At 40.1% G+C, this 23970-nt stretch overlaps 1 protein-coding gene across 1 annotated transcript; it reads left to right on the top strand.

The window, feature by feature from the left end:
- Window positions 1-3022: 3022 nt before the first annotated feature.
- Window positions 3023-12724, top strand: LOC149283490 (ubiquitin carboxyl-terminal hydrolase 42-like). The gene is made up of 14 exons (XM_089497449.1): window positions 3023-3242; window positions 4270-4479; window positions 6238-6348; window positions 7591-7693; window positions 7837-7904; window positions 8034-8104; window positions 8586-8668; window positions 8933-9044; window positions 9328-9468; window positions 9708-9808; window positions 9895-10024; window positions 10585-11229; window positions 11525-11610; window positions 11701-12724. The coding sequence occupies exons 1-14, from the start codon at window positions 3023-3025 to the stop codon at window positions 12722-12724; spliced, it is 3105 nt and encodes a 1034-aa protein (XP_089353575.1).
- The last annotated feature ends 11246 nt before the right edge of the window (window positions 12725-23970 follow it).

Below are 23970 nucleotides of genomic sequence, written 5' to 3'. Positions count from 1 at the left end.
TTTATAAAATGTTTATATACGTTAAATATTTTTATTGTAAGTTCAGAATTCTTATAATAAAAGTTATGTTTTTATATATTTTTTGAATAAACGTGTGCTTATTTACCTTGAATACTAATTATGTGGATATCTGGTAATGTAGTCTTTTTTTTTTTTTCCAGACCGTCCCAATAAAGCAAATCTGAATATTGGGCGTAATGTGAGTTGTTTCCATAGCAACAGCGTGGCATTAATGTTTTTAACTGTTGTTCAAACACACTGTTGGTGCCAAGAAGTTAAAACCACGGCTTTCCCTTAAAACGTTTTAAAATATTCCTTTAACCTCATAAGTGCCAGACAACCTAACAGTAGTTGTATTGCTTTAATGTTTTCCATTTATCCCTTTGGCCGCCACATAGAACTTGACTGCCGATAAGAAGCATTCGGTCCACCCGGTCTGCTCTTTTTTCCTGTAACCACTCGATTTCTCATTTTCGGTGCAGAATAAACATGTCTCGGTCATGACATTATGTGAGTTTTTGTTTTTATTATCCGTACTTCGTCCTCCATGACGCCTGAGAATGACGTCAGCCCCGTTTACACTTCCCCGAAAGCTGGACAGCAGCAGCCAGTGGCGTATACGGCTAGACACGCCCCTTACTGACACCGCCTCGTTTTCGCGGTAACCCGGATATAGGGGGTGTGCCGAGGACGTCATTGTTCAGGCGATTTTCCCCCGGCAGTAGGAGGGGATGGAGAGAGCCGGAGACCCGAGGCGGCATTGATTGTGGTGATTATGTACAGGTATAGCATGTGCTCCGTGGTGGGCGGGCAGCCGGGCCCTGGTTGAAGCCTGTGAGAGGGCTGCCTGGGTTACCTGAGCCGTGGGTCCGCTGTACCAGGCCTTTACCGGCTCCTTAGGCCCTGCTGGGGTGCGGATACGCGCCGTTGTTGCTTTTGTGACCAGCGTTTAACACGCCGTCAGGCAGACTACCCTCCCCTTGGCACGGGGTCCCGAAGTACCGCATGGCATAGTAGAGCATTACAGGGTGGCACCGGCAGCAGCGCCACAGAACGCGTGACTGGGGGCAGTGGTGGGCACGTGGAGGAGGGGCTATGTCCTGGGCGGGCTCCTGTAAGAAAGGGTCTGGGGGATGCCTATTGCGGGGGCTCCATGATGTGTTGATGTGGGGTCACGTCCCTGATGCTGGGAGGGGGAGGTGTAAATGCCCTGACAAAGAGCGGGCTCCCCCTGTATGAATGAGTTTAGGTGCCGGCCGGAGAGCCCATGCTGCTTCCTTTCCCTGTGATTATGGTTTCGCTTTGCTGATCTCATGCCTCCATGTTAAATTGTATATAAGCGCAGACAGCGGTGTGTTTATGCTCATTATGCGCATCCTGTTACCGTATCCACAGGTTATGTTTGCATGTCCTTTAAGAGCTTTCGCCTAGACCATCGCCCCGGTATATATTCTTTCATTTCCTGTTATAGACTGTGGTATTTTCAACACTTTTTCATTGTTCATAAAGATTTTAGCGCTGGGTGCCTTCGCTGCATGACTCCCGTAACACTTAGAATGTAGAATTTGATGGCAGATAAGACCTGTTCTGCCCATTTAGTCCTGCTGTAAGGACTTGGACCTTAATCGGCCGTTGTTCTCGTCTCAGATTCACATTCACTTTACGCCTACCCCATGCATCTTTAAATTCCCTCACTGTATTAACCTCTACCGCTTCTGCTGGGAGGCTGTACCACTTTTCTACCATCTTAGCCATCTAGTAGGCTGGCTAAGCATCATAGGAGCCATAGTTCACAAATATATTTAAAGATATGGGATAAATAAAATGTTTCCTTGGTGTTATGTCCTAGTGTAATGTCTGTGGAAAGTCACCTTTTGGCTCTTTCCCTGTCACCGTTGGACCAACCTGGCACATTAGTTTGGAAAATGTAGCGTATTGTTTTTTTGTTTTTTTAAAAAAATATTTTTATTTAAAGTGTTTTTCAATACTGTCATTTAGTCATTATGTTGGTGGCATTTAAGCCGTACAATCCCCTCAAAAGTTTGGGGTCACGTAACTGTTTTCATGGAAAACAAGGACATGTCTGGTTGTAACATAATTACGAAAGGGTTTCTAACCATCAATTAGCCTTCTAACTTAAACTTATATTCACGAACACTGCGTTCCATTGGAACAAAGGAGTGATAAAGGTCATCTGTACACCTATGAAGATATTCCATTAAAAATCAGCTGTTTCCAGCTACAATACTCGTTTACAGCATTAACCCCGCCTGTGTTTTTTGATCCACTTGATGTTATTTTAATGGCCAAACTTTGCTTTTCTTTCAAAAAAACAATAACATTTTTAAGTGACCCCAAACTTTTGAACAGCAGTGTGTCTTCTAGAGATTGCAAGTAACAGGAGGCTGGCACGTTTTGTTTTAGAAACTATAAGTTTATTACGCAATAGAAGCAACATTATTTACTGAGATCATACAAGTAGCTGAACACGTTATAAAAGGAAACAGCAGTACGTTCTGTGTAGCGGAAGCGATATTACTGTAATTACGATACTATATAACCCCGTTACACAAGCGTCTTGGATTTGTTTTAAAATGGCATACAGAATAAAATATTGTTTTGTGTATTGGAAAGTGAATTAGTTCTGTGCTCCGGTGGAGGATTTTTATATTAGATGGAGTGTTATAAATCCTGCTGTTATGGGGCAGTAGTACATTTACGCTTAAATGAATTAAAACCTGAAATAGCGTTAAAGGAGGCTATTTTTCAGTGATCATCTTTACATATGCTTATAATTCCCAAGCACGATGTAAAGATAAAGGAGAACACGGAAGCTGCTGGGGGGCTCTGCCGGTGCTTCTCTGTGTAATATTATCCTTTGGGAAAGATTGGAAAGCTTCCTTATTTAAATAAAGGGGAGGGGCTTGGGGCATAATTACTGTAACAATCATTATATTCTGTGCCATTGTAACTACTCTGTAGCAGTGCTGATTTTCTTTTCTTATTTTTGCAGTGAGAAATCATGACTATAATAGACAAAGTATCCTCGGCTCAAGCAGCGTGCCAGGATCAAGTGTGCACTTCCGTCACGCCGTCGTCTGCCGACATGGATGCGGGTTCAGGAATACGAGGTGTAGTTTCAGGCTTGGATAAAACCTCGCTTGGACCTGTTCCTGGTGCTGCCGTCTACTCAAATGCGTCTGTTCCCGATGAGGCTATACACGTGGAGGAGACAGAGCCACGTAAGACATTATTTCTATCTCTACAAAAAGTGCTTCTGGCTCTGTACATAAGATTTTATCCTAAAATAAATCCTTATGTCTAAAGCTGGGTGCCATCCAACTATTGTCCACTTTGACATATATACTCGTATAGTGCGGTGACATTTATAGGGTTTTGTTTGGCGGAATAGACGTGTCCATATGCCCTAGAGGCCAGTAGACCGCTGGTTGGACAGTGATGACCTGCAAAAGTTTAACACTTAACATTTGTGAAAAATATACATATTTACAGTATATCTAATAAAAAAAAATAAATACATTGAATTCCTTTGTTGGAAACATTTTGAAATATCCCAGACTGAGCTATCCAGGCTTATGGGAAGTACAATTGCATTTGAACATTTGAATTGTTTAATACCAAGTAAATATATATTTGTTCACAGTCCAGGTGAGTCCAGAATTCAACCAGTCATTTTTCCCCTTCTAAAATTTGAACCCATATAATCTCTGCCTTATATTTATTTCCCAGGGGCTATTTCTCTTTGAACTCATTCAGTGCCAGACTTGGAAATTTAGGGTCACCGTTGTAGGCAGAGATGTTGTACAGCGCTGTGCAATATGATGGCGCTATAATAACAACTTTGGATCACAATCCCTTCTCAAACTCCATACTGAGCTGCTATATGGTAATGCTAATGAAGTCCTTTCCTCCATAGACTTTCATGAGGATCTGGCTGGATGATTAAGACCAGACCATTCTATTGTTTGCCACAAAGCACTATGATAATGAGATCTTTGTCTAATAGATTGTTGTAAATTACCAGAACGCATACACGTGACAAAATGTGATTGTCCGAAATCTGTAATGTGACAACTAGAATTGTCAAAAAAAGTGAGCACGATAGGACACGTATGTAACTTGTTCTTCTGCATTCCGTTTTATTCTAGATCTAGAACTTTTGATTTTTACGAATTGAACATGGGAATTGGTGAAGTAAAGATGTCTCCTTGTCCTGTTAACACTGCAAGCTCTCTGTCTCCTTTTCAGCCATGACAGTGCCCGGGGATGGCATTGATCCACCAGAGAAGATTCTTTTTCCCACAGAGAAGCTGTCTCTGAAATGGCATCGAGTGCAGAAAGCTGGAGCCGGTCTCCAAAACCTTGGAAATACCTGCTTTGCAAACTCTGTTCTGCAATGCTTGACATACACGGCCCCTCTGACCAACTACTTGCTTAGCCGTGAACACGTAAAAGCATGTGAGTATTGTATCTTTTCGTAGTTCCTACCCATGAGCAGGTTAAGTAAGCTTAGGTAAGTGTAGTTCTTCTCTTTGAGTGCCAGAGGGGAGTGTGACACGTTGCTTTGAAAATCAGTGGGCCCTGTCTGTGGCCCCAAGACTTAGAGTCTCTGATTCAGGTGTAATCAGCAATAGAGAACACGTTCTACCACAAATCCACTTTATAGAACTAAATAAAACTTCAGTGGTAAATCCCAATGCAGATGCTGTCTTCAAACGGGAGCGATATCCCTGGCGTTTTTTTTGGCCCTGTAGCCTACCCGTAACAGCAATAATCTTTTAAATAAATCCCCCCCCTGCCCCGCACACTTCTCCCACACACCCCAGTGAGAAGCAGAAAGAAAGATCAACAGCGAGGGAAATTGGAGGAAAATGTTTTTTTCTTTTTCAATTCAATTTCTACTCTGATCTCCCGTTTCCTTTAATGTTTCTAGCTGTAATGCTATGCAGCACTGGCTTCAAGCAAGATTGCAACATATTGCTAAACTTTTTCCACTATAATCCCTGCCAGTGTCCGCAAATTTGCCCTGCTGTGATGTGACTGTAAGTCCTTCCTTAAAATTGGGAGCGTGAGCAATGGCTCTGGAGAGCAAACACTCACTTATTATCTTGCTCTTCAACACCTTGAAGGTATTTTGGATTTTGTTTGACCCTGGACTCACGGAGCAGCCCAGGAATTGGATGATACAGCCACCATTTTTGGCAGGTATATATTTTGTGCACCTCAATGTCCAGCAGCTATCACCACAGATAAGGAATACCTAGAGATTTCCATATTCGCTGCCCTTTTGTAGAACGCGGTGATTTCCAGGACTGTTCCAAATTCTCACTAAACCCACCCAAGTAGCTATTACGTTATAAATTGTCAGTATTAAACCTGGCATGTGTTACAAGGACATGAAAAGTCACGTTTTTTTGTTTTGTCTTTTTTAAGAGCCTTTTCTCTGTTTGTTAGTTAGATATTGTGTTGATCTATTTTAAATATTATGTTAGATGTGTAGATATGCTGAAACATAATGTTAACATATATGATTAAAAATACATTTTCTTTAAATAAATTTAAATAAATAACAAAAAAACCAACAGATTTTAGTTTCTAGTAGCTGAGCTAGTATTGATTTTGTAAATTTGTTATGATAAGGATGGCTGATACTGAACAGCCCATAATGTATAAATGTTTTAATAGAGTGGCTCCCCCTTTTTGGGGGGGATTCCTGCACTTTACCTATAGAATATATATATATAGTGTTTGCCTTACAAACATTGTGTACAGAGATAAATTAGTCAGTGGAAGTATCGGTTTACTGCTATGAAGGCCATGATACTTCATATTGTTCATTTGTTGATTTCCATAAGCATGGCTAAAATACACCTGTGGGCTATGGGTTTTATTTTGCCATTGTGCCTGGTCTGTTTCTAACAGGTATGGTATGATGGGTTTCATTTAAACCACAGATGGGGGAATATTTGCTTCTAGTTGACTAAAGGTCACAAAAGTATGTTCTTGTATTGCACTGTAATAAAAGCCTCCAATAAATGCTCTTAAAGGCACCAGCCGACTAGCAGTGACTTTTCCCGTTAACTTTCTGGGTAATATTAAGTACAAATATGGTTTGGAGGATACTTGAACTTATGGCAGAGACCAGTTAATGTGCTCTGTCTTGGTATTTGAGTGTTAATAATAAATGCTGATCTTTGTTGTAACTCTCTCTCCTAGGTTGTGATCAGGATTTCTGTATGATGTGTGTGATGCAATCTCATGTCTCACAAGCTTTGTCTAATCCCGGTGGTGTCATCAAACCGACTTGTGTCATCAACGACCTTAGAAGTGAGTAAACATGACAAACCTTGTGTTATAGACCGGAAAAGTATTCGCCACTTGTGCATCTTCTTTTTTTTTTTTTTTGTGTGTGTGCAACGGAGGGATAGAGCTCTGTACCAGAAGTTTAAGATGAATATATTGTTGGCATTAGTAATAGAAATGCTGGCATGCCTAGCAGACACTAGCCAATATTGTAACAATTCATACCTACGGGTGCTTGGGAACAGCTCCAAACTTCACTCTCTCTAATCCCGACACTTTACCAAGAGCACTCCTGCTGCTGTTCTATACACGTTATCTCGATAATAGCCAACGTGCCAGTTTTTGAACCGTTCATTCGACAACAGCTGGAGCGCCGGCTTCCCTACACTTGATGATTGGAATTGTGCACAAAAAATTGTGGCCTTAATAGGTTTGTAGCAGATTCTACTTTACTTTGTAGCTTATATATGTTTCTAACTTTGTATATTTTATTTGCAGTTTTACAGATTAGAAATTGTAATTTCAAATTCAGTACTTGGTCTCTGTCAGCAAAGCGATTCAAGTGGATCTATCACTTTCCCCACCAAATACTATGTTTTACAGTAAAAGAGAGAATTTGGGACAGGAGATATTAAGTATTGAGAGCTTGTCGCCTTTTCTGGTTTATATTCCAATGGAAAATTGGTTATGATTAAAGCTGTGAAGGCGGCAGGTCCCCTTTAAAGCATGCCAGTCACACACAACATTAAATGTGACAATTGCTTGATGTTAAACAATTCATGCAGATTCTTCTGCTCTGTTGCTTAACACCAAATGGTAAGATTAGTGAAAAGATTTGAGCTCTCATTTCCTGACTTCAGAGGTTTCCCAGCATGTCATCAGACCAAACACGAGTGGACACTCATTTCACAACATTTAACTTAATTGGCATGGGATATATGTTTAAGGATCAATGACTGCCTAATTACAATAACAAAGGAGGATGCCGTCGTCCTCAGTCATGTGATATTTCCACCGACTTTCCCTGCTCAAGCAGCGCGATGAGCTGATTATTTTGGGGCAAGTCCGTTCCTCCCTAAACTTTCATTAGATAATGTCCAGATGGGTAATTAAGACAGTCATTCTATTTCTTACCACAGACGAATATGATAGTCAGGGTGTTTGTCTTTTAGCTTGGGCTAAGATAACAAAGCTAGAATACATACAAATAGCTAATATGCAGCTGTCGAAAAAAACATAACTGTTATTTTATCTGTGTCTTTTTAGGGATTGCAAAACACTTCCGTTATGGAAATCAGGAGGATGCACATGAATTTCTTCGCTTTACGGTGGAAGAGCTTCAAAAATCCTGTCTCAAAGATAATTACAGGTAAATGTGCCTTGGATTGAAAAACTTATTCTAAAACCATTCTGACTGAGGTGCTGTCAGCGGCGACACAAATTGGTCCTTGAACTTTGCCATCTTTGCATCCCTTGTGGTAGACCATTGTTTTTAATGTTCTCCTTTCCTAGGTTTGATCGTCGAACCCAAGCCACGACTCTTATCCATCAAATATTTGGCGGTTATCTTCGTTCTAGGGGTAAGAGTTTTTTGTTTTTTTTCTTATGATTGCTATACGCTCTAGCATAATAGTATGTATATGTTCTTATGTATTTTGTAAATGGGAACGTACCACACGTTAAACCGATCTAATATTGTTCTCTTGCAGTGAAATGCCTAAACTGTAAAGCGGTCTCTGACACTTATGAGCAATACCTGGATATCACGTTGGAGATAAAGGTGAGAGCGCTAAAAGAAAAATTAGCGCATGTGAAGATTATTTTGGGTCAGGAGAGGTAGAAGTAGCCAGTTAAATGTATGAAAATGAGTACAGTGGGTTCTGTCTGAGTTTTTTTCTGAAGGATCTCGCATTGCATGGGATGTATAAATCCTGTGAATAAGATTAGCGTAGTTACAAAGTGTTCAGGAGAGATGTAGATTATCAGCGGGAGGGAGGTGTATGGCAATATATGAAACAAGCAATGGGTTGTAGAGAGGATCAGGATACAGGTAGACGGTGATTAAATATTAGAAAACCAATGGAACTATAAGTCTGTAATGTTTCCGAATGGCTTTTAAAAGACCTGAAATAAATATGTAGTTTTGCTATACACTATATGTGGCCACTCCATCTTTAAATGAAGGAATACTTACAGTCTGCAAACAATGTATTTGTGTTATTTTAGGTTGTTTAATATGTACCATTTTTCTATTTTTTTAGTCTGCGCATAGTATTAAGCAAGCTTTGGAGCAGTTCGTCAAACCTGAACAACTGGAGGGCGAGAACGCTTATAGGTGCAGCAAGTGAGTCCCAGGGCTAAAAGCGATGTGTGTTTTGTCTGCATGTGCCCAGTGTTTTCTTTAGTCGACTTTATGTAAGCTTGGGTTTAGTACCTCAACCACCAAGTATGTTTTTAAATGTTAACCTGGAAATCAGCACTTCTATCACTTGGATCTTTTTGTTTTGCCCGTTCCTTATTTTAAGTCTATGTTCATTTTGAGTTCCTATAGATTAAAGCTCTTTGGCAGATAGGCATTGTTGAGGGAATTTGATGCTTTGTCTTACAGGTGTAAACAAATGGTAACCGCATGTAAAAGATTCACCATCCACCGGACATCGAATGTGCTGACGCTATCGTTGAAACGGTTTGCTAGCTTCACAGGAGGCAAACTTTCTAAAGTAAGTGTGCGACTAGAAATTCTTTGATCATCGTTATGTAACTTACTATTTTTTATATATATATATATATATATATATATATATATATATATATATATAATATATATTTGTGTGTGTAAAATATACATACATGGATTTCTCTGCAAATTCACATTTGCTACAGAAAACAAATTGTAAATTACACTTTCTCTCATTGTTATTAAAACATTTTAGTAAACATTTTTTTTGAACTGTTATTAGGTCTGACAAGATAATGCTAACATATCACTTTCCCCAAATACAGGAAATAAAATATCCAGAATATTTTGACATCCGTCCATACACCTCCAATCCCAACGGCGAACCAATTATTTATGATCTGTATGGTGTCCTCGTTCATTCTGGTTTTAGTTGCCACAGTGGACATTATTTCAGTTACGTTAAGGTAAGAAAGGACAAAAGCACTTTTTGCGCATACGGCATTAAACGTACATGTAAGGACTTACATTCCATATTTTGCACCCTTTTTTTTTTTTTTTTTTTTTTTTTTTTTGCGTCTAATCTATTAGTAAAAAAAAAATATATATTTTTTTTTTAAAGGGGGATTTCGTATATATTGCGGTTCTCTCCTGTAGCCCCCTTTATATTGTGACCCACTTCTGTATTCCCTTTTTTTCCTTTCAGGCCAGCAATGACCAGTGGTATCTAATGAATGACTCCATTGTATCCAGCACAGACATCCGTACAGTGCTGAATCAGCAGGCATACCTTCTGTTTTATATCAGGTAATGATCTGACTATATCCTGCCCTATTAAAAAAACAAAAAAAGAGCAAAAATGCATTCTTTTCCCCATCTTTATTCAATTAAAGGTCCCAGGACACACGCAATGGGACATCACCTTACACCCTCCATCCTGCTGGTCCAAGCTCTCCACAGCCCAGTAGCAGCCAGCGAGCCGGTAACAGCAAGCCATTTGTCGGTCCCTCACATGTGGTAAAGGTGAGGATTTGTGTTGATCCTTCTAAAGTACAATGCAGCCCCCTTTTCAGCCTTTCAAAGCATGGTGTGTAAAGTTATAGTTTGTTTTATATTCACCTTCGGTTTTAAACTGGAATCTGAGCATTACAGCAACATTTAATAATGTATAAAGAAACATTCATCTGTGCCAGGGTCTTTGCCCTTGTCTGAGCACTCCCCATGTCTTAGGTCCTGCTAATCTTTTGCAAGGTCTTTAAGCAGTCGCAGCGTATACAAATCTGTGCTTTCCTACTCTGTTGGCTATTACTCCGCAGCCATGAGAGCTTTCAAGATTTTATTTTTCAATATTGTCTGGCTTTCCCCAGAGGTAGATCTTAACTGTATTAAGTTAGAATGTGCAAGAGTCTTCCATTAAACTGATGGTCCTCTACCCCTTTTATGTTCTTGGATGTCTTCTTGTGGCATGTACATGTGGTATGGAGCCACTGAGATACCTTTTTTAATAGTATTTTAGAAACGCAGGATCAACTTTAGCATCTGGCTTTTCACAAGTTTTAATATGAAATGTATGTATTTTGCAGAACACAAAACATGTCAATGGAGATCATTTACAAAAAATAATTGTGAACAGCAATGCCACTGTAAAAAGGTCATCTTTAACTAGTGCAACAGTTAACCGACCATCTGTCAGTCTATCTGCAAAGAAACAAAAGATCACAATAAATATAAACAAACTCTCTAATCATCAAACTAAATTACACAAGACAGACTTTGGAAACAAGTCCATCTCTTCGTCCCCTGCTACCAAGCAGATCCCAGCACACTCTACCTCAAGAGTTTGTACTCCCCTGGCTCATAAGCAGGTACCTCAGAACACCTGTTCTGCACCAATAGTAAATGGCAAGTCCAGTGGAGGTTTGCGGACACTTGTACCTTATGGGGAAGAATCTTCTGAGGAGTCTGAAGAAGAGTTAAAGGGATCAAAAGAGGCGCCTTTAAATGGGATTATTGAACAAAATGGACCTTCCCTGTCTAATAACACATCTTCCCCTGATGGAAAAGACGTTACTATTGCCCAGACAAAAGAGATGTCTATATGTGCAGCTGCTCAGAATGGTGTCCACAGCCCGAGTGCCAATGGCATTGCAAACGGACTTTCAAACTACAGTAAAGAAACTCTTCACTGCTCTAATGGTCCTTCCAAAGCCGACGACCTAGATTATCATGTAAGTGATGGTTTGGGTATGTTGGTAATAGGGCAGAATTACTTTATATCGTCTTAGCAAATGCATGGGACAAGCAGATGGCAAATGCTTCATAAAGTTTTTATTAAGATCAGGGACCTTAGACCCTTTGCCTTATTGAGTTTGAAAATAGGCAACTAGAGAGCTTCAATACTTTGACCTCTCCTTATCCACAAGCAGGAAAGTGTTAACTGTTGTACAGTGCTGCAGTATATGGTGGCGCTATATAAGTAATCACTAGAAGGCTACTCAGCCCGGCATGTTTTTTTTTCTTCAGGGTGACTCCGTTTTACCGGTGATTGAGAAATCGCTTAATTCAACAACCTCCTCGAACAAACCAGAGAACCAGTCACCAGAGGAAAAGTAATTACAAATTAATTTTATCAATTTACTTGTATTACTTGTATTACTTGTATTACATACCATTATTTATGTTTTTTTTCTTCATTACAGCAGATTGCAAGATTTAGGAGATAACGCTGTCAACAAAAATACTGCAGCTCAAAGTGATAAACCTCCGTGTGTTGACAGGACTGCAACGCTGCGGTCTTCCCGAGAGGAGGGAAAGGCTCACGGTAACGTAAATGGAACAGTTGCTGTCATTGAAGCCACAGTCACCAACAGCCATGATTGGGTGTCTTCCACTAAACATCTGTTGCCTGATCTTCAAGAGAGATGTCCGGTTTTAAAAAATGGACATTATTCTGCAAATCTGGATGAAGAGGCTTTTCCAAGCACCAAGCACATCAAAAGGGGGAATCATCCAAGAAGTGAAAGGTGCCGCTCAGACAGCAGCGAGCGAGAAAAGTCTAAAAGTAACGGCCATGGTCGTAGCCGGGAACGAAAATGTTACAGTAGGGAGAGAAAGTATGACCGCAGCCGACAATCTCACGGCTTTGACCATAGACACCGTGACAACTACAGAAGTCAGTACTCTCATAAAGACTACGACAGACGCAATCATTATGGAAGAAGGTCAAGGAGCCCAGCAAGGACAGGCTATTCTAGAAAATATGACCATCCGAAGAGGGCTCGTTCTCGCAGCCATGAAAGGAACCATCAGGATAGAAAACTGAGATGTGACAACTACCAAAATCCTGATTATTCCAGTAGTTTTAGAAATGCCAGAGAGAGGCCTTATGAAGAGCGAGACAGTAGAGATCACAGGAGCTGGTGGAGTCATCATAGTAGAGAGAAAGGACACGAGCACTTGTATGACGATAGGCATAACCGATATTACATTCCATCTGTACCTCGGCGCTCTGATGGTTCTTATGAGAGAACCAAAATCTCAGAGGATCACTATCACCACCATTATGAGGACACTTATTACAGAAGGCGGCAACACGAGGACTTAAAATCGAGACCAAAACCTTTTGAACAACAGAATGGAAGAAAGCGTAGGTCCTCTGACATCGAAGACAACTGTAACGTGGAGTTTGGCGTTAAGCGCAAAGTCATGCGCATTACAGCGTAAGCGGTTACAGAGTAAGTATTGTAACTTTAACAATTTCTTGTCTGAATTATTTAAAACTTCCTGACTGACAAAAGTCTGTACTGCAAGGCTATGCTTAATGTAAACATAGATGCTTTAACCTTGTGTTTTTAGGGTCACCTGAAAGTTTGATCCCACTTGTCTAATGGGCTTGCTCCAGTTCACTGGCCCTGTATAGTTATGTTACATAGTTAAATTGTTGAGATGATATGCAAGAACTCCATTTTTATTTATTTTTTTATCAAAAAGAAACCTAAAATATATTTGTAATATTTAATCACACATTATTGAAGAAATTTTGCATAAATAACAAGGCAAATGCCAGTTGAGGTACAGTAAGACACAAGACCTCACCTGTTACCTGAATTGGAATTCTGGTGAAAACAGGGCTACATGCAGCCAGCCAGGAGATTGACTCCATTTTATACCAATTAATAGTTTGGAATTTTATCTTAAACCAGTCAGTTTTAGCTTCTTCCAATTCCAGTCTAAGTGGATCAGGCATCCACATTTTTCTTCCCCCAGCTGTGTTTACAAAAAAACAAAAACTCTCCATTCATTAAACCGCAACTCCAGCAGTTCTGATCGTTTGAACCATACGTTTTAGGTAACTTCGGTAACATGTTTTTAAGACTTAGTTTTTGGGTTTTTTTTCCAAGAAATCCCCGTATATTTTATGGGTCATCTTTGTCCTCCGTGAAGAAAAGCCCCACAGGGATGCAAAAAAGGCATGCTTATAGAAACATGCATGGACTGAAAAAGTTGATGGTTCTGTAAATATTAACGTTTTACCTATTTTTAAAGATTTGTGAGTGCGTGATTTCTTTGGATATATATATATTTATAATCCTATTTTTTTTTTTTTTTTTTTTTTTATGTATTTTTAGGTCCTTGAAAATGTAATCCTTTCTGCATTGGTAAAATCTTGAAGCATCCTTCCTAATCCAGCAAGTCATCGATTCTTAACTACATTTAGTATTTGTGAAGAGTAGAACAGTAAGGTGAAATGGTTTCTACAGGGTGTGTCTGTAGCACCGTGCCATACATCGACAAATAACACTACATCTCGTTTGCGTTATGGCTGCATTATATGGGGAAGGAAGTATGTATTTTTATTTTTTTAATATTTTTTTTTTTAATAGCTTTTTTTTAAATTTAGGATTGGGGATAACATTAACAAGATTTACTGCTGTCAGATGTTCCGGGTGGCCTATATGTACAGGTTATCTTCCTAATGCTAAAATATTGATAATTAGCAGTTAAATATGCATATATATATTTAATATATAATTGAAATTAGATTTATTCAGAGGCTATTTCCCAGTAATCGGGCCACATGTAGGTGGCAAAAAAAGGGCAGCGCTAATGTTGGTGTTCAGGTGTCATGGTCATCTGGTCACGAAGCGACTGTTTATGAAATCCACACTTGTTCTTCTGTGTTTAATGGGATTCATGGCCGGAATAATCTGTTTTATGGTAGTTGACGTTAACTATTTGCCTCTTGCCAGTCATGGTTTAGTCAGCAGGATTTACAAGCTTTTGCAAATTTCTTTACCTACAAAGAATCATCTGCAATCATGGTGGAAGGATGGAAAACAAACGCCTACAAATTGGACAAATCTTGGTGCTTTTTGGTGAAATACAGTACAAGACTTTACCACAAGTATTTTTCACATTTTTTATGCTCTTTTTCTCTCTACAAATCTCGACTGTATGCGGGGAATCTTTTAAATATGATGTGGATAATACTCTTGGACACATCATAACAAGTGCTGCTTTCTTAAGTCTCAGGACGATCTATGTATTTCACATTGTCTCTTTATTTCCATGTTTGCAAGTTGGATTGGGGACAAAAATCCACAAATTCATGTAAGTGATTCAGTATAAATGCTTGAATTTTTTTTATTTTTTGTGCAAACAAGAACCCCCCCCCCCAAATTGGATCACGAATGTCGGTTAACATTTTTTGTGATTTTTGTTAATTTTTATTTATTTGTAGACTCCATATACCCTGGATAACCTGTTTGCTGCCGAAAGACTTTTTTTTTATTTTTTTTTTTTTTATTATATACAACCTCTTAATGCTAGTAAAATCATACTGTGACTTATTTAAATTTGGAATTCTATAAAAACTAATTTCTATTGGTTTGTTTTTTTTTTACCATTCCTGCATCAGGAGATGGCAAAAAAAATCTGTATGTAGTACAATTTTTCATTTGCATAATCTTTTTGTTTATGCGTGTCCTTGAAAGTGTCAAGTTTTTTATTTCTAAAATAAAAAAAAAATATATAAAAAAAAAATATACAAGTTGAGGAAATAAACCCTCACTGATGTAGCATGTCAATTTTGGTACATAAACGACAAAAAAACAAAACACTTGTGTTTTTATTTAGTCTATTTACTCGGTATTAGCATTTTTATTTGATTGTATTTGGCAAAGAGCACAATTAATGCAGTTTATATTGCATTATATCCCAATGTAAAAGTACTTAAAGGTTAATTTGATGGCTTAATGGTGTCCCCTCCGACACGTATATTCACAGCCTCTTGACTCTGCGCTGGCCTGGTTAATAGAGCCTGGGGGCAGAATTAGAAACATATATATTAGTGTATATGTACACACACACGTGTGTGTGTGTGTGTATGTGTGTATATATATATATATATATATATATATATATATATATATATATATATATATACACACACACACACCCATACACTTTAAACAGGGGCATCCCTGAAATAATTACAAGGTGCGTCACAAAAATCCCCTTTTTTATTACAGGTACTTGTGTTTGGTGCCGCAGCCATTCACCAAACATGGAGAGTTGGCGGACCAAACTAGAAGTAGGGAGAAAAACATGAAATTGGTAGCATTTTGTAAAATGTTTATTAATAATGTATCTTGCATATTGGTTTAATAGAGGCAACGTTATGCATAGTCTGCGATATATCTAGTGCTTTCAGCGGCTTTTTGTTGCTTCTTCAGAATAAGCTGTGTAAGCGACCTCTGTATTTCCAGCTGAATGTTGCTCCCCGAGAGACCTTTATACTGGCCTTTTAGCCAAAACTTAAACATGGCCTAGCGCCATTCAACAAAGGAGGCGTCTCAACCTAAGGCAAAAGGTTTACATACATTGTGTATGCAAGCAGCCTTCCAATAAGCTTTGGGCCGCTGCTTCACGTCATTTTAGCGGTTGTTTCAATAAGGTATGATAGTTGGAGATTGTGATGAAGGGTCAGGCCTTAATTAAGATGGCTGCTGCTATGTCTACCAATATCACTGTAAAAATGCATGCAATGCGATTGCTTGATAGAATTGGAGAGCCCTGGCTTTGCATTTGCATCTGGTGCCCCAAGACCTTGCGGGGTCCTAAATAATCAGATGCATCTGAAGAATTAAACTCTCTTGTCTGTGAAAATGAGGAGCAATTAAGAGCAGGGGGGTGTCTAGAACAATCTAGAAGCGGGCAACCCAACACTTGTGTACGCATGCCTGAAAAATGTTTGGAAAAGTCCACTTTTGGAGTTTGAGTAATAGATGTTGAAGTTAGAGGCCTTCTACTTAGATTATTGGCTCAGCAACCGCACAAAGTAGTAGCGCCACTAAGAAAATTTAAATGTTTTCTTTTCCCTAACTAAAAATAAGAAAAGTTGGATTTCATTTGAATGTAAGGGTTAAAATTATTGAAAATGTAAAATCCACCAAAGTGATAGATTATCCTGACCTATGACAGGAAAAGCTGAGCAGCACAAAATGGCCGTTGTCTTAAGAGCTGCAAATATGAATAGTGGGCGGAGCTAAGGAACTGGCGTACAATAAACAGGGCTCTACCTCGTAATATGCGAATAAGATATTGGTCAGCTCTCTGGGAACACAGTATAAAAGAACGAAGTGTCCACGCAGCAGCGTCATCGACGTGATTACAGTTTTGTTCACGGCTGGATATGGCCAGCAGATGACAAATGCGTCATTCTAGTCAGTCAGGCTTCATACTACTACAAAGGCCCCTGAGGACTCACTTTTTTTTTATGGTGTGTGAGGAAGTTTGTTCTTTGGGCTCTTACCCCCTTTGAAGACACTTCAACAGACTTCTGGCCATAGAGACGAGAGGCTTTGCATAGCCCTCCGGGCTAAGGGGGACGATAGATAAGGATTTTCGCTCTATCGTGGCTCTTATGAGCTACCTCTCGCTTCTTCACTTGACAACGAAGCACTGCACATTGACATTGGCCTTCAACAAAACAGACTAAAGGGATCCCATAAAAAGTCTACGTGAAGACCTGGGCTGACCGCAAACATTGGCCGGTATGTTCCTTTCCTAACATACATATTTCTCAGGTATTAAATTCAAGGTTTGCAAATGAAATGTCCATTCAAAGGGTTAAAAGTTTTATAATATTTACAATGGTGGAGCAGTAAGACGCTCCCAGTAATGTAAGGGTTAATGTGCCGTTAGCACGTATCTCCTGGAAATGCCAGATTCAAAATTGTGAGTTCTTCAAAGCTACGCTGTGGAAATCTACTGTGTGACAGGAGTGCTTCTGGGCCTTCAGCCGCCATCAGCAGAATAATACACAGGCACATCTGCAGATACATGAAGTAAATAATAACGGGGTCCGTACTGAGATATACCGCGGGGGTCGGCCGAGCTGCACTGGGGCCCGCAGCTTACCGCTGTAGTGCTCTTACAGAAACTCGGAAACTCTTATCTCCCTCCCCGGTTCCTGCTTCGCCTCGCAGAGTGCGCGGGCGCCACAGCGGTAACCTGCAGGCCTGTGTCCGAGGCGGTCGGGCCGCATTGACATCTGCAGATGAGGTAAATCTGGAGATGAGGTAAGGGGGTTCAGGAGGGTGAATGACTGAGCGACTGAATGAATGTATACGTGCTGAGGGGGTCCTGAATTATAAAAGTAAGCACTATAGTAATGTAACGTTATAATGAAACTGCTTCACAACACTCTTCTCTAATGGGGACCCCTACCTTCGTGGAGCCCTAAGTTGCTGCTCAGTTGGCTCATATTGTAGCACAGACTCTATGCATTTTAAAGCTCCTTTTTTCAATATGTGCTTTGGTGACAGATGAGCCTGTGAAATCCAGTGTGTGTGTTCTACCTTTTTTCTACATAGCCCCAGCATTTCAGGTATTGGGGTGTGTGTTCAGGAAGTGTTAGTAGTGTCGTTGTGACCACCAACCCATCATACCCAAAGAACAACAGTGTTGTGAGGTGGACACATGGAAGCTGCAATGGCACAGAACACTGAAGACCTTGGGCAGTCAGAAAGGATCTCCCCTAGCAGCACATGACACACTAAGTGGGAAAGAGTGTCCAAAAATCAATGCTGTCCTGCATTGACACATGGCAGGTATTCTTTTCCCTTGACATATAGTCTTTAGTCAAAGATGATGCCTTTTATTGGGGCATAGAAAAAAGATGCAGTCATGTAAGCATACAGAACCTTAAAGATCTTTTCTTTAAATGTAATGTGAAATATTTGTTCTAAACTCTTAGTATGAGACCCAGATAACTTTTCATACATTGGACTATGCATATATGTTTAAACTAGATAGGGGAGAATTTTAGGTTGGTTTTGAAATGTAAACATTGAAATGTTTGGGAAAATTTCACCAGCCATAACGGCTGCTCAAATCTTCCAGCCAGAAGACTTTTAAAGGAATAGTCAAGAGATTCTCGTTAGCAGGCCCGTATGTCATCCACTTCATTTCATACAGAGAGCTAGTTTGTGATTAAGCAGATACACCCATTTTATGTGTTGATTTTATTTATTAAAAAAAAAAGACAAAATCCCATTGTCTTGTTCTGATTTTTATCATATTATTTTTGGCTCTTTCCAAGCAAACATTCTGTTTATGTAATTATTTAATTTAATTGTAATTAATGTGGTGCAGAGAGACTTGGAAGTCTTCTGGCATTCCTGCAGGATTGCGAGGTGAAATTTGCAAGCAAAAGTCAGAGGCAACCTGCAAAATTTTGCTTGCCAACTCTTGACGCTTGCATGCTGCTGAAACCTTCGGGGTCTTTTTTTACCAACTATTTGGACAGAGGCTGCCAAGTCTAAAATGCAAACACTACATGGAAGCGCCAGGGCTTTTCAGATATTCTGGCCCAGTATAAGAATTTTTGCAGGAGAAAGAAACCTCTCTGATAACTTCCCAGAGAGGTCCAACGTGCGGCCCTCGTGACCGGCCAAACGGGTGGGCTGGCAGACCAACGTTCACGTGGTGCCGCCGCGAGGTGAGTTGGTAAGACCGCCATGTGTGCACGCTGGCCGCTTTACTTTTTATTAGGAGGCCGGCTTGCACACGCCGTGCTTTTGAGTTCTCGTTTTGTGGCAACACTTTTGTGTAGCCTTGAAGCTTCAGAAAACTCTTGCTTGCAGGCCTTCAAAAGCCCCTGATACGTTCCATACATTGAATGTTCAGGTTCTGAAAGACATAAAGAGTTTGTTTGAGGCAGCTCTTGATATGTCATAGTTGCACCAATTGTTTGCAGCGTTTTTCCAGCCTCAACTGAAACTGCTGCTGAAATTCTTAGAAAACCAAGAAATCACCAAGAGTTTCATGTAACGGAATGAAATATTGCGCTGCTGGACGGGGATTTGTGACACTTCTGTTCCTGATCAATGTAATCAGTTTACATAGAGAGACAGTTACTGACTGCACAGACATGGGCGGATTACCTATAGATTTTTATTTACTGAAATATCATTGCCAAAGCTGAATCAAATCCTCGTACCTTTTCCTTGTTGCAGCATTTTTACTTTTTTTTTAAATATAATGGAAATAATTCTAATGAACACTTTAGTGAATGGCCATAGATTGCTTAGCCCACCACTACGTCAAAGTACCTCAATTTGGTGGGTCCTAACCTAGTGTTATTGCTTACCATGGAGCTATTTTAACTTAACACGTACGTTTTACATACTGCTCACCAACGCACATAACAGCAATACGTAGCTTCCCTTCGCTGACAATCGGTGAATTAATCAAGGTGGTTCCATTAAAATATCTGATTAAAAAATTCACCTCTGGGGTCTACATAAAGCCTTACGGTATTTCACATCAGAGGGTGATGAGCATCATGTAAGATATACACGTGTCACGTTAAAAAAGATGGAAAAAATATACACCTAACATCTAACATGTAAAATTTGAGGATTTAGTCACAATGTATGGCCAGCTATTAATTATTCTGTGAATGAAACATATTATCTTAATATTATCTTTTTTTTAATATAATATTATACATATCTATAATATATCTATAAACATTTTTTTATATATATATATATTTTTTTAAATGTATTAGTTAAATCCATCACTATGCCAAAGCACCCACTCCCCAACACAGGTGCCTCAATATTGGTGCCTGAGGGGAGGTAAAAGTTGCAGGACAGCTTAGGGAGATGGGGCAGAAATGCCCGCATTTTTTAAATTTCCTCATAAAACAAGCAGCATTTCACTTAGAACCGCGGCTCGATTACATTCCCAGCACCTGCTTCCAAACGTCTTCTACCCCACTGGGTTCCGCACTTACCCAGTTGTCATCCGCCGATACGTTATTTATGGAAGCTGTACAGTCTTAGCCGCCCTGCAGAGTTTTTCACATAGACCAACTCTGCCAGGCAAGGAACTGGGAGGCTTCGTTTTTTAGGAGAACAGAAAAGATGTCATGGTAAGCAATACAGCTAGGTTAGGGCTGTCCGAATTGGGTACTTTGGCATAGTGAGGGTGAAAAGGTATTAAAATATGTATTATATGTGTACTTAAATAAACCTCATGGTACTTACCTCTTAATACATATTTAGCTAATCCCCTACTATCCCCTACTATCATCAATATGTCTTTAAATTATCTTAATTTGTGTAGAAATTTAAATAAACCTCAGGGTACTTACCTCTTAATACATATTTATCTAATTCCCTACTATCATCAATATGTCTTTAACTTATCTTAACTTGTGTAGATACTTAAATAAACCTAAGGCTACTTACCTCTTAATACATATTTATCTAATGCCCTACTATCCCCTACTATAAGCAAGTCCTTAATCAATAACATTTAAATAAAATTCCTAAAAGTTCTATGCCCCTTCTTCTATGTACTATGTGATGTCCCACGTTGTTCTATAACTTCAACTCAGGATGCGGGACATCCTAACCTAAAAAAAAAGACAAAACTGAACTATTAACCATTAAGTAAATGTAACAAACTCATTTCAAACCATTTAAAAACAACAACATTTCAACATAGGAGTATCGTGTGGAGAGAGGAGGAGAGAGAGAGCGGCTGTAGATTCTCTGCGTAGCATTCTGGGCGTTGCGGGCTGGAGATCGGCGGACAGGGTGGGTGGTGGCGGCAGGTTGGTGATCTGGCTGAGTGTTGTCACATCTCAAAGGGCTGCAGCTTGAGCTGATTAGATGGCCCACTTTTTGCTGGTAAAAGAAAATCCATTGAAGAGTTGTTGCTCAGTAGAGCCAAGAGGTGTCTTCATGGCCTCTGATGACGATATGGCTCTTCCTTCTACCACTTGCTGCGTTGGACTGTCCAGTGATGACTGTGAAAAAAATAAAACTTGATGTTAGTTTTATACAGGAAATAATGAAGTGTGCAGAGCATCCAGATCATTATTAGGTTCCTAAACATGTAAGCAGAGCGAGAAACACCAGGTTACAGACATACGTCCTTTCACTGCTCTGCCTCGTTACATTTCTGTCCTGTCTGTCCTGGTTTCACAGCCAGTCCCTGAGGCAATTTAATGACACCGCAACAACTAATAAAACCCAAATTGTCCTCCTAGGCCTTAGTGTGTATCCCCCTAGACATTATGTGAATTGGACGAATATGCTATCGTTCTAACACACTCCCTATTATCTGTTGTATGTTTCTGTTTGGTTTCTTACTGTGAGCGACACAGGGGCATCTAATGTCCCAGCCTCCAGCTCTTCCCAGTCAATAGACTGGAAAAAGAGATGAGATCTGATGTGTCCGGTGGCCCCCAACCGCCTGGATGGGTTCTTACACAGCAGCTGTAAAGAGAATGAAGGAGAGTGAATAACAGAGTCACTGCATGTATATGTGCAACATCAGAACACAAGGAATGCTATTATATGGGAACATACATTTAAACAGTTCCAAAAATAAAATAATTAGGGCTGAAACAACTAATCGATAATGAAAATCGTTGTCAACGATTTTCATTATCGATTAATCGAATCGATTTTTATCGATTATAAAAAGAGGTTTTTTTCAGAGCAAATGCTCTGAAAAACTACTCTCCTTATATAATCCGATCTCAAACAGAGATCGGATTAGAACACTAGAATCCAGATCCCCCGCAACACTGCAGGGGACCTGGAATCCCCCTCACTGTTGGCCGGTCTCTCACTTCCGTCTCTCTCCCCCTCCCATACACCCCTTTGACTCCTCCCTCCTCCCATACACCGCTCTGTCTCTCTCCCGACTCCGTTACTGACAGGCACTTTCACTGTAGCTTCATAGAAGCCTCAGCGTAAGTGAAGGGCAGTAACGGAGGCTGTCTGTGCGATGCAGACCCCCACCGGCTGACACAGAGAGGATTATCCTCTGCAGGAGACCTCGATTCTGTTTTATGTCCCCCTGATATGCCTAATATTGATATGCCTTATACCCCCTATATGCCCTGAAATTCATAATACCCCCCATACACCACTATAACTCACCCATACACCACTCTGGCTCCTCCCCCTCACATACACCACTCTGGCCCCTCCCCCTCCCATACACCACTCTGGCTCCTCCCCCTCCCATACACCACTCTGGCTCCTCCCCCTCCCATACGCCACTCTCCCTCTCTACCCGGCTCCCTGGTGAACCTCCGTTGCTGTAGGAGGCAGAGTGGAGTATGGGGAGGGGGGAGGAGGCAGAGTGGATTATGGGAGGGGGGAGGAGGCAGAGTGGAGTATGGGAGGGGGGAGGAGGCAGAGTGGTGTATGGGGGGGGAGGAGCCAGAGTGGTGTATGGGAGGGGGAGGAGCCAGAGTTGTGTATGTGAGGGGGAGGAGCCAGAGTGGTGTATGGGTGAGTTATAGTGGTGTATGGGGGGTATTATGAATTTCAGGGCATATAGGGGGTATAAGGCATATCAATATTAGGCATATCAGGGGGACATAAAACATATCTGGGGGTAAAAGGTATATCAGGGGGCTCAGTGGCATATAGGGGGTATAAGGCATATCGATATTAGGCATATCAGGGGGGCATAAAACATATCTGGGGGTAAAAGGTATATCGGGGGCTCAGTTGCATATCACTGGCATATAAGGAGTATAAGGCATATCAGGGGCACAGTGGCATATCAGGGGGCACAGTGGAATCTGGCATATAAGAGGTATAAGGCATATGTGGGGGCAGAGTGGCAAGCTGGGGGTCAGATGTGCATAACCGGGGGCAGTTTGGTAAATAAAAAAAAATGTAAACGGCTTTTTTCTCATAGTTTTTATTAAAAATGAAAAATAGTTAACATATGAATTAATATTTACTAATAACTTTGTATTAAAACCGAGTTTGAGAAACACAGTGTTTGGGTTCTTGTAGCTTTTATTATTATGTCAGTAAAATAAGGTGAATAGAGAGAGGACATTGCGATAAAGAGATGAAAGTGTACATTATAGATTGCATTTTTTTTTTATCCGATTAATCGAAAAAATTAACTAATCGGCCAACTAATCGATTATTAAAATAATCGTTAGTTGCAGCCCTAAAAATAATCATATTCAAAGCAGTGAAAAAGTGAAACAAATTATTAAGTGAAACAAATATACCAATAATTGAATTACTACAATTTGTCTTTTCTTGCATTAGTCTTTCCCCTCCATCCTCCATTAAGCTTAATGTAGCTGCTATATGGTGATGCTACCGATGAGCAGATGTCAGGGTCAGGGCCCAAATATACAAGAGAATACTTGCCAAAGGGTCCATTTTCAAATGTAAAGGAAATAAGAACAGGGTACTTTGTAATAAGATAAAATGTTTGAGCTTTTTAAGGCTGCTATGCGGCAGTAACTCTTACTAAACATTCTTAACTGTGTAATTCTGTGTAGTTTTGTAAAATCATTCTATGTAACGCATTATATGACATCATTCAACAGAGTCTGATTATACCCACCTTTATCAGTACATCTTTGGTGGCTGGACTCAGATACTCGGGATAGAATGGTGTAT

The sequence above is a fragment of the Sceloporus occidentalis genome, unplaced genomic scaffold, assembly GCF_023333645.1.
Source record: "Sceloporus occidentalis isolate IW3139 unplaced genomic scaffold, rSceOcc1.0.p SCAF_103, whole genome shotgun sequence".
In the NCBI taxonomy this organism is placed as follows: domain Eukaryota; kingdom Metazoa; phylum Chordata; class Lepidosauria; order Squamata; family Phrynosomatidae; genus Sceloporus; species Sceloporus occidentalis.
This window is presented reverse-complemented; position numbering and strand designations above follow the sequence as displayed.

What these genes read in the sequence shown, in the direction of transcription:
- LOC149283490 (XM_089497449.1), top strand. Translation starts at nt 3,023, where the DNA reads ATGACTATAATAGACAAAGTATCCTCGGCTCAAGCAGCGTGCCAGGAT. An exon ending in CGTGGAGGAGACAGAGCCAC is followed by an intron (nt 3,243 to 4,269) that starts GTAAGACATTAT and finishes TCTCCTTTTCAG; the next exon opens with CCATGACAGTGCCCGGGGAT. An exon ending in AACGCTTATAGGTGCAGCAA is followed by an intron (nt 8,669 to 8,932) that starts GTGAGTCCCAGG and finishes TTTGTCTTACAG; the next exon opens with GTGTAAACAAATGGTAACCG.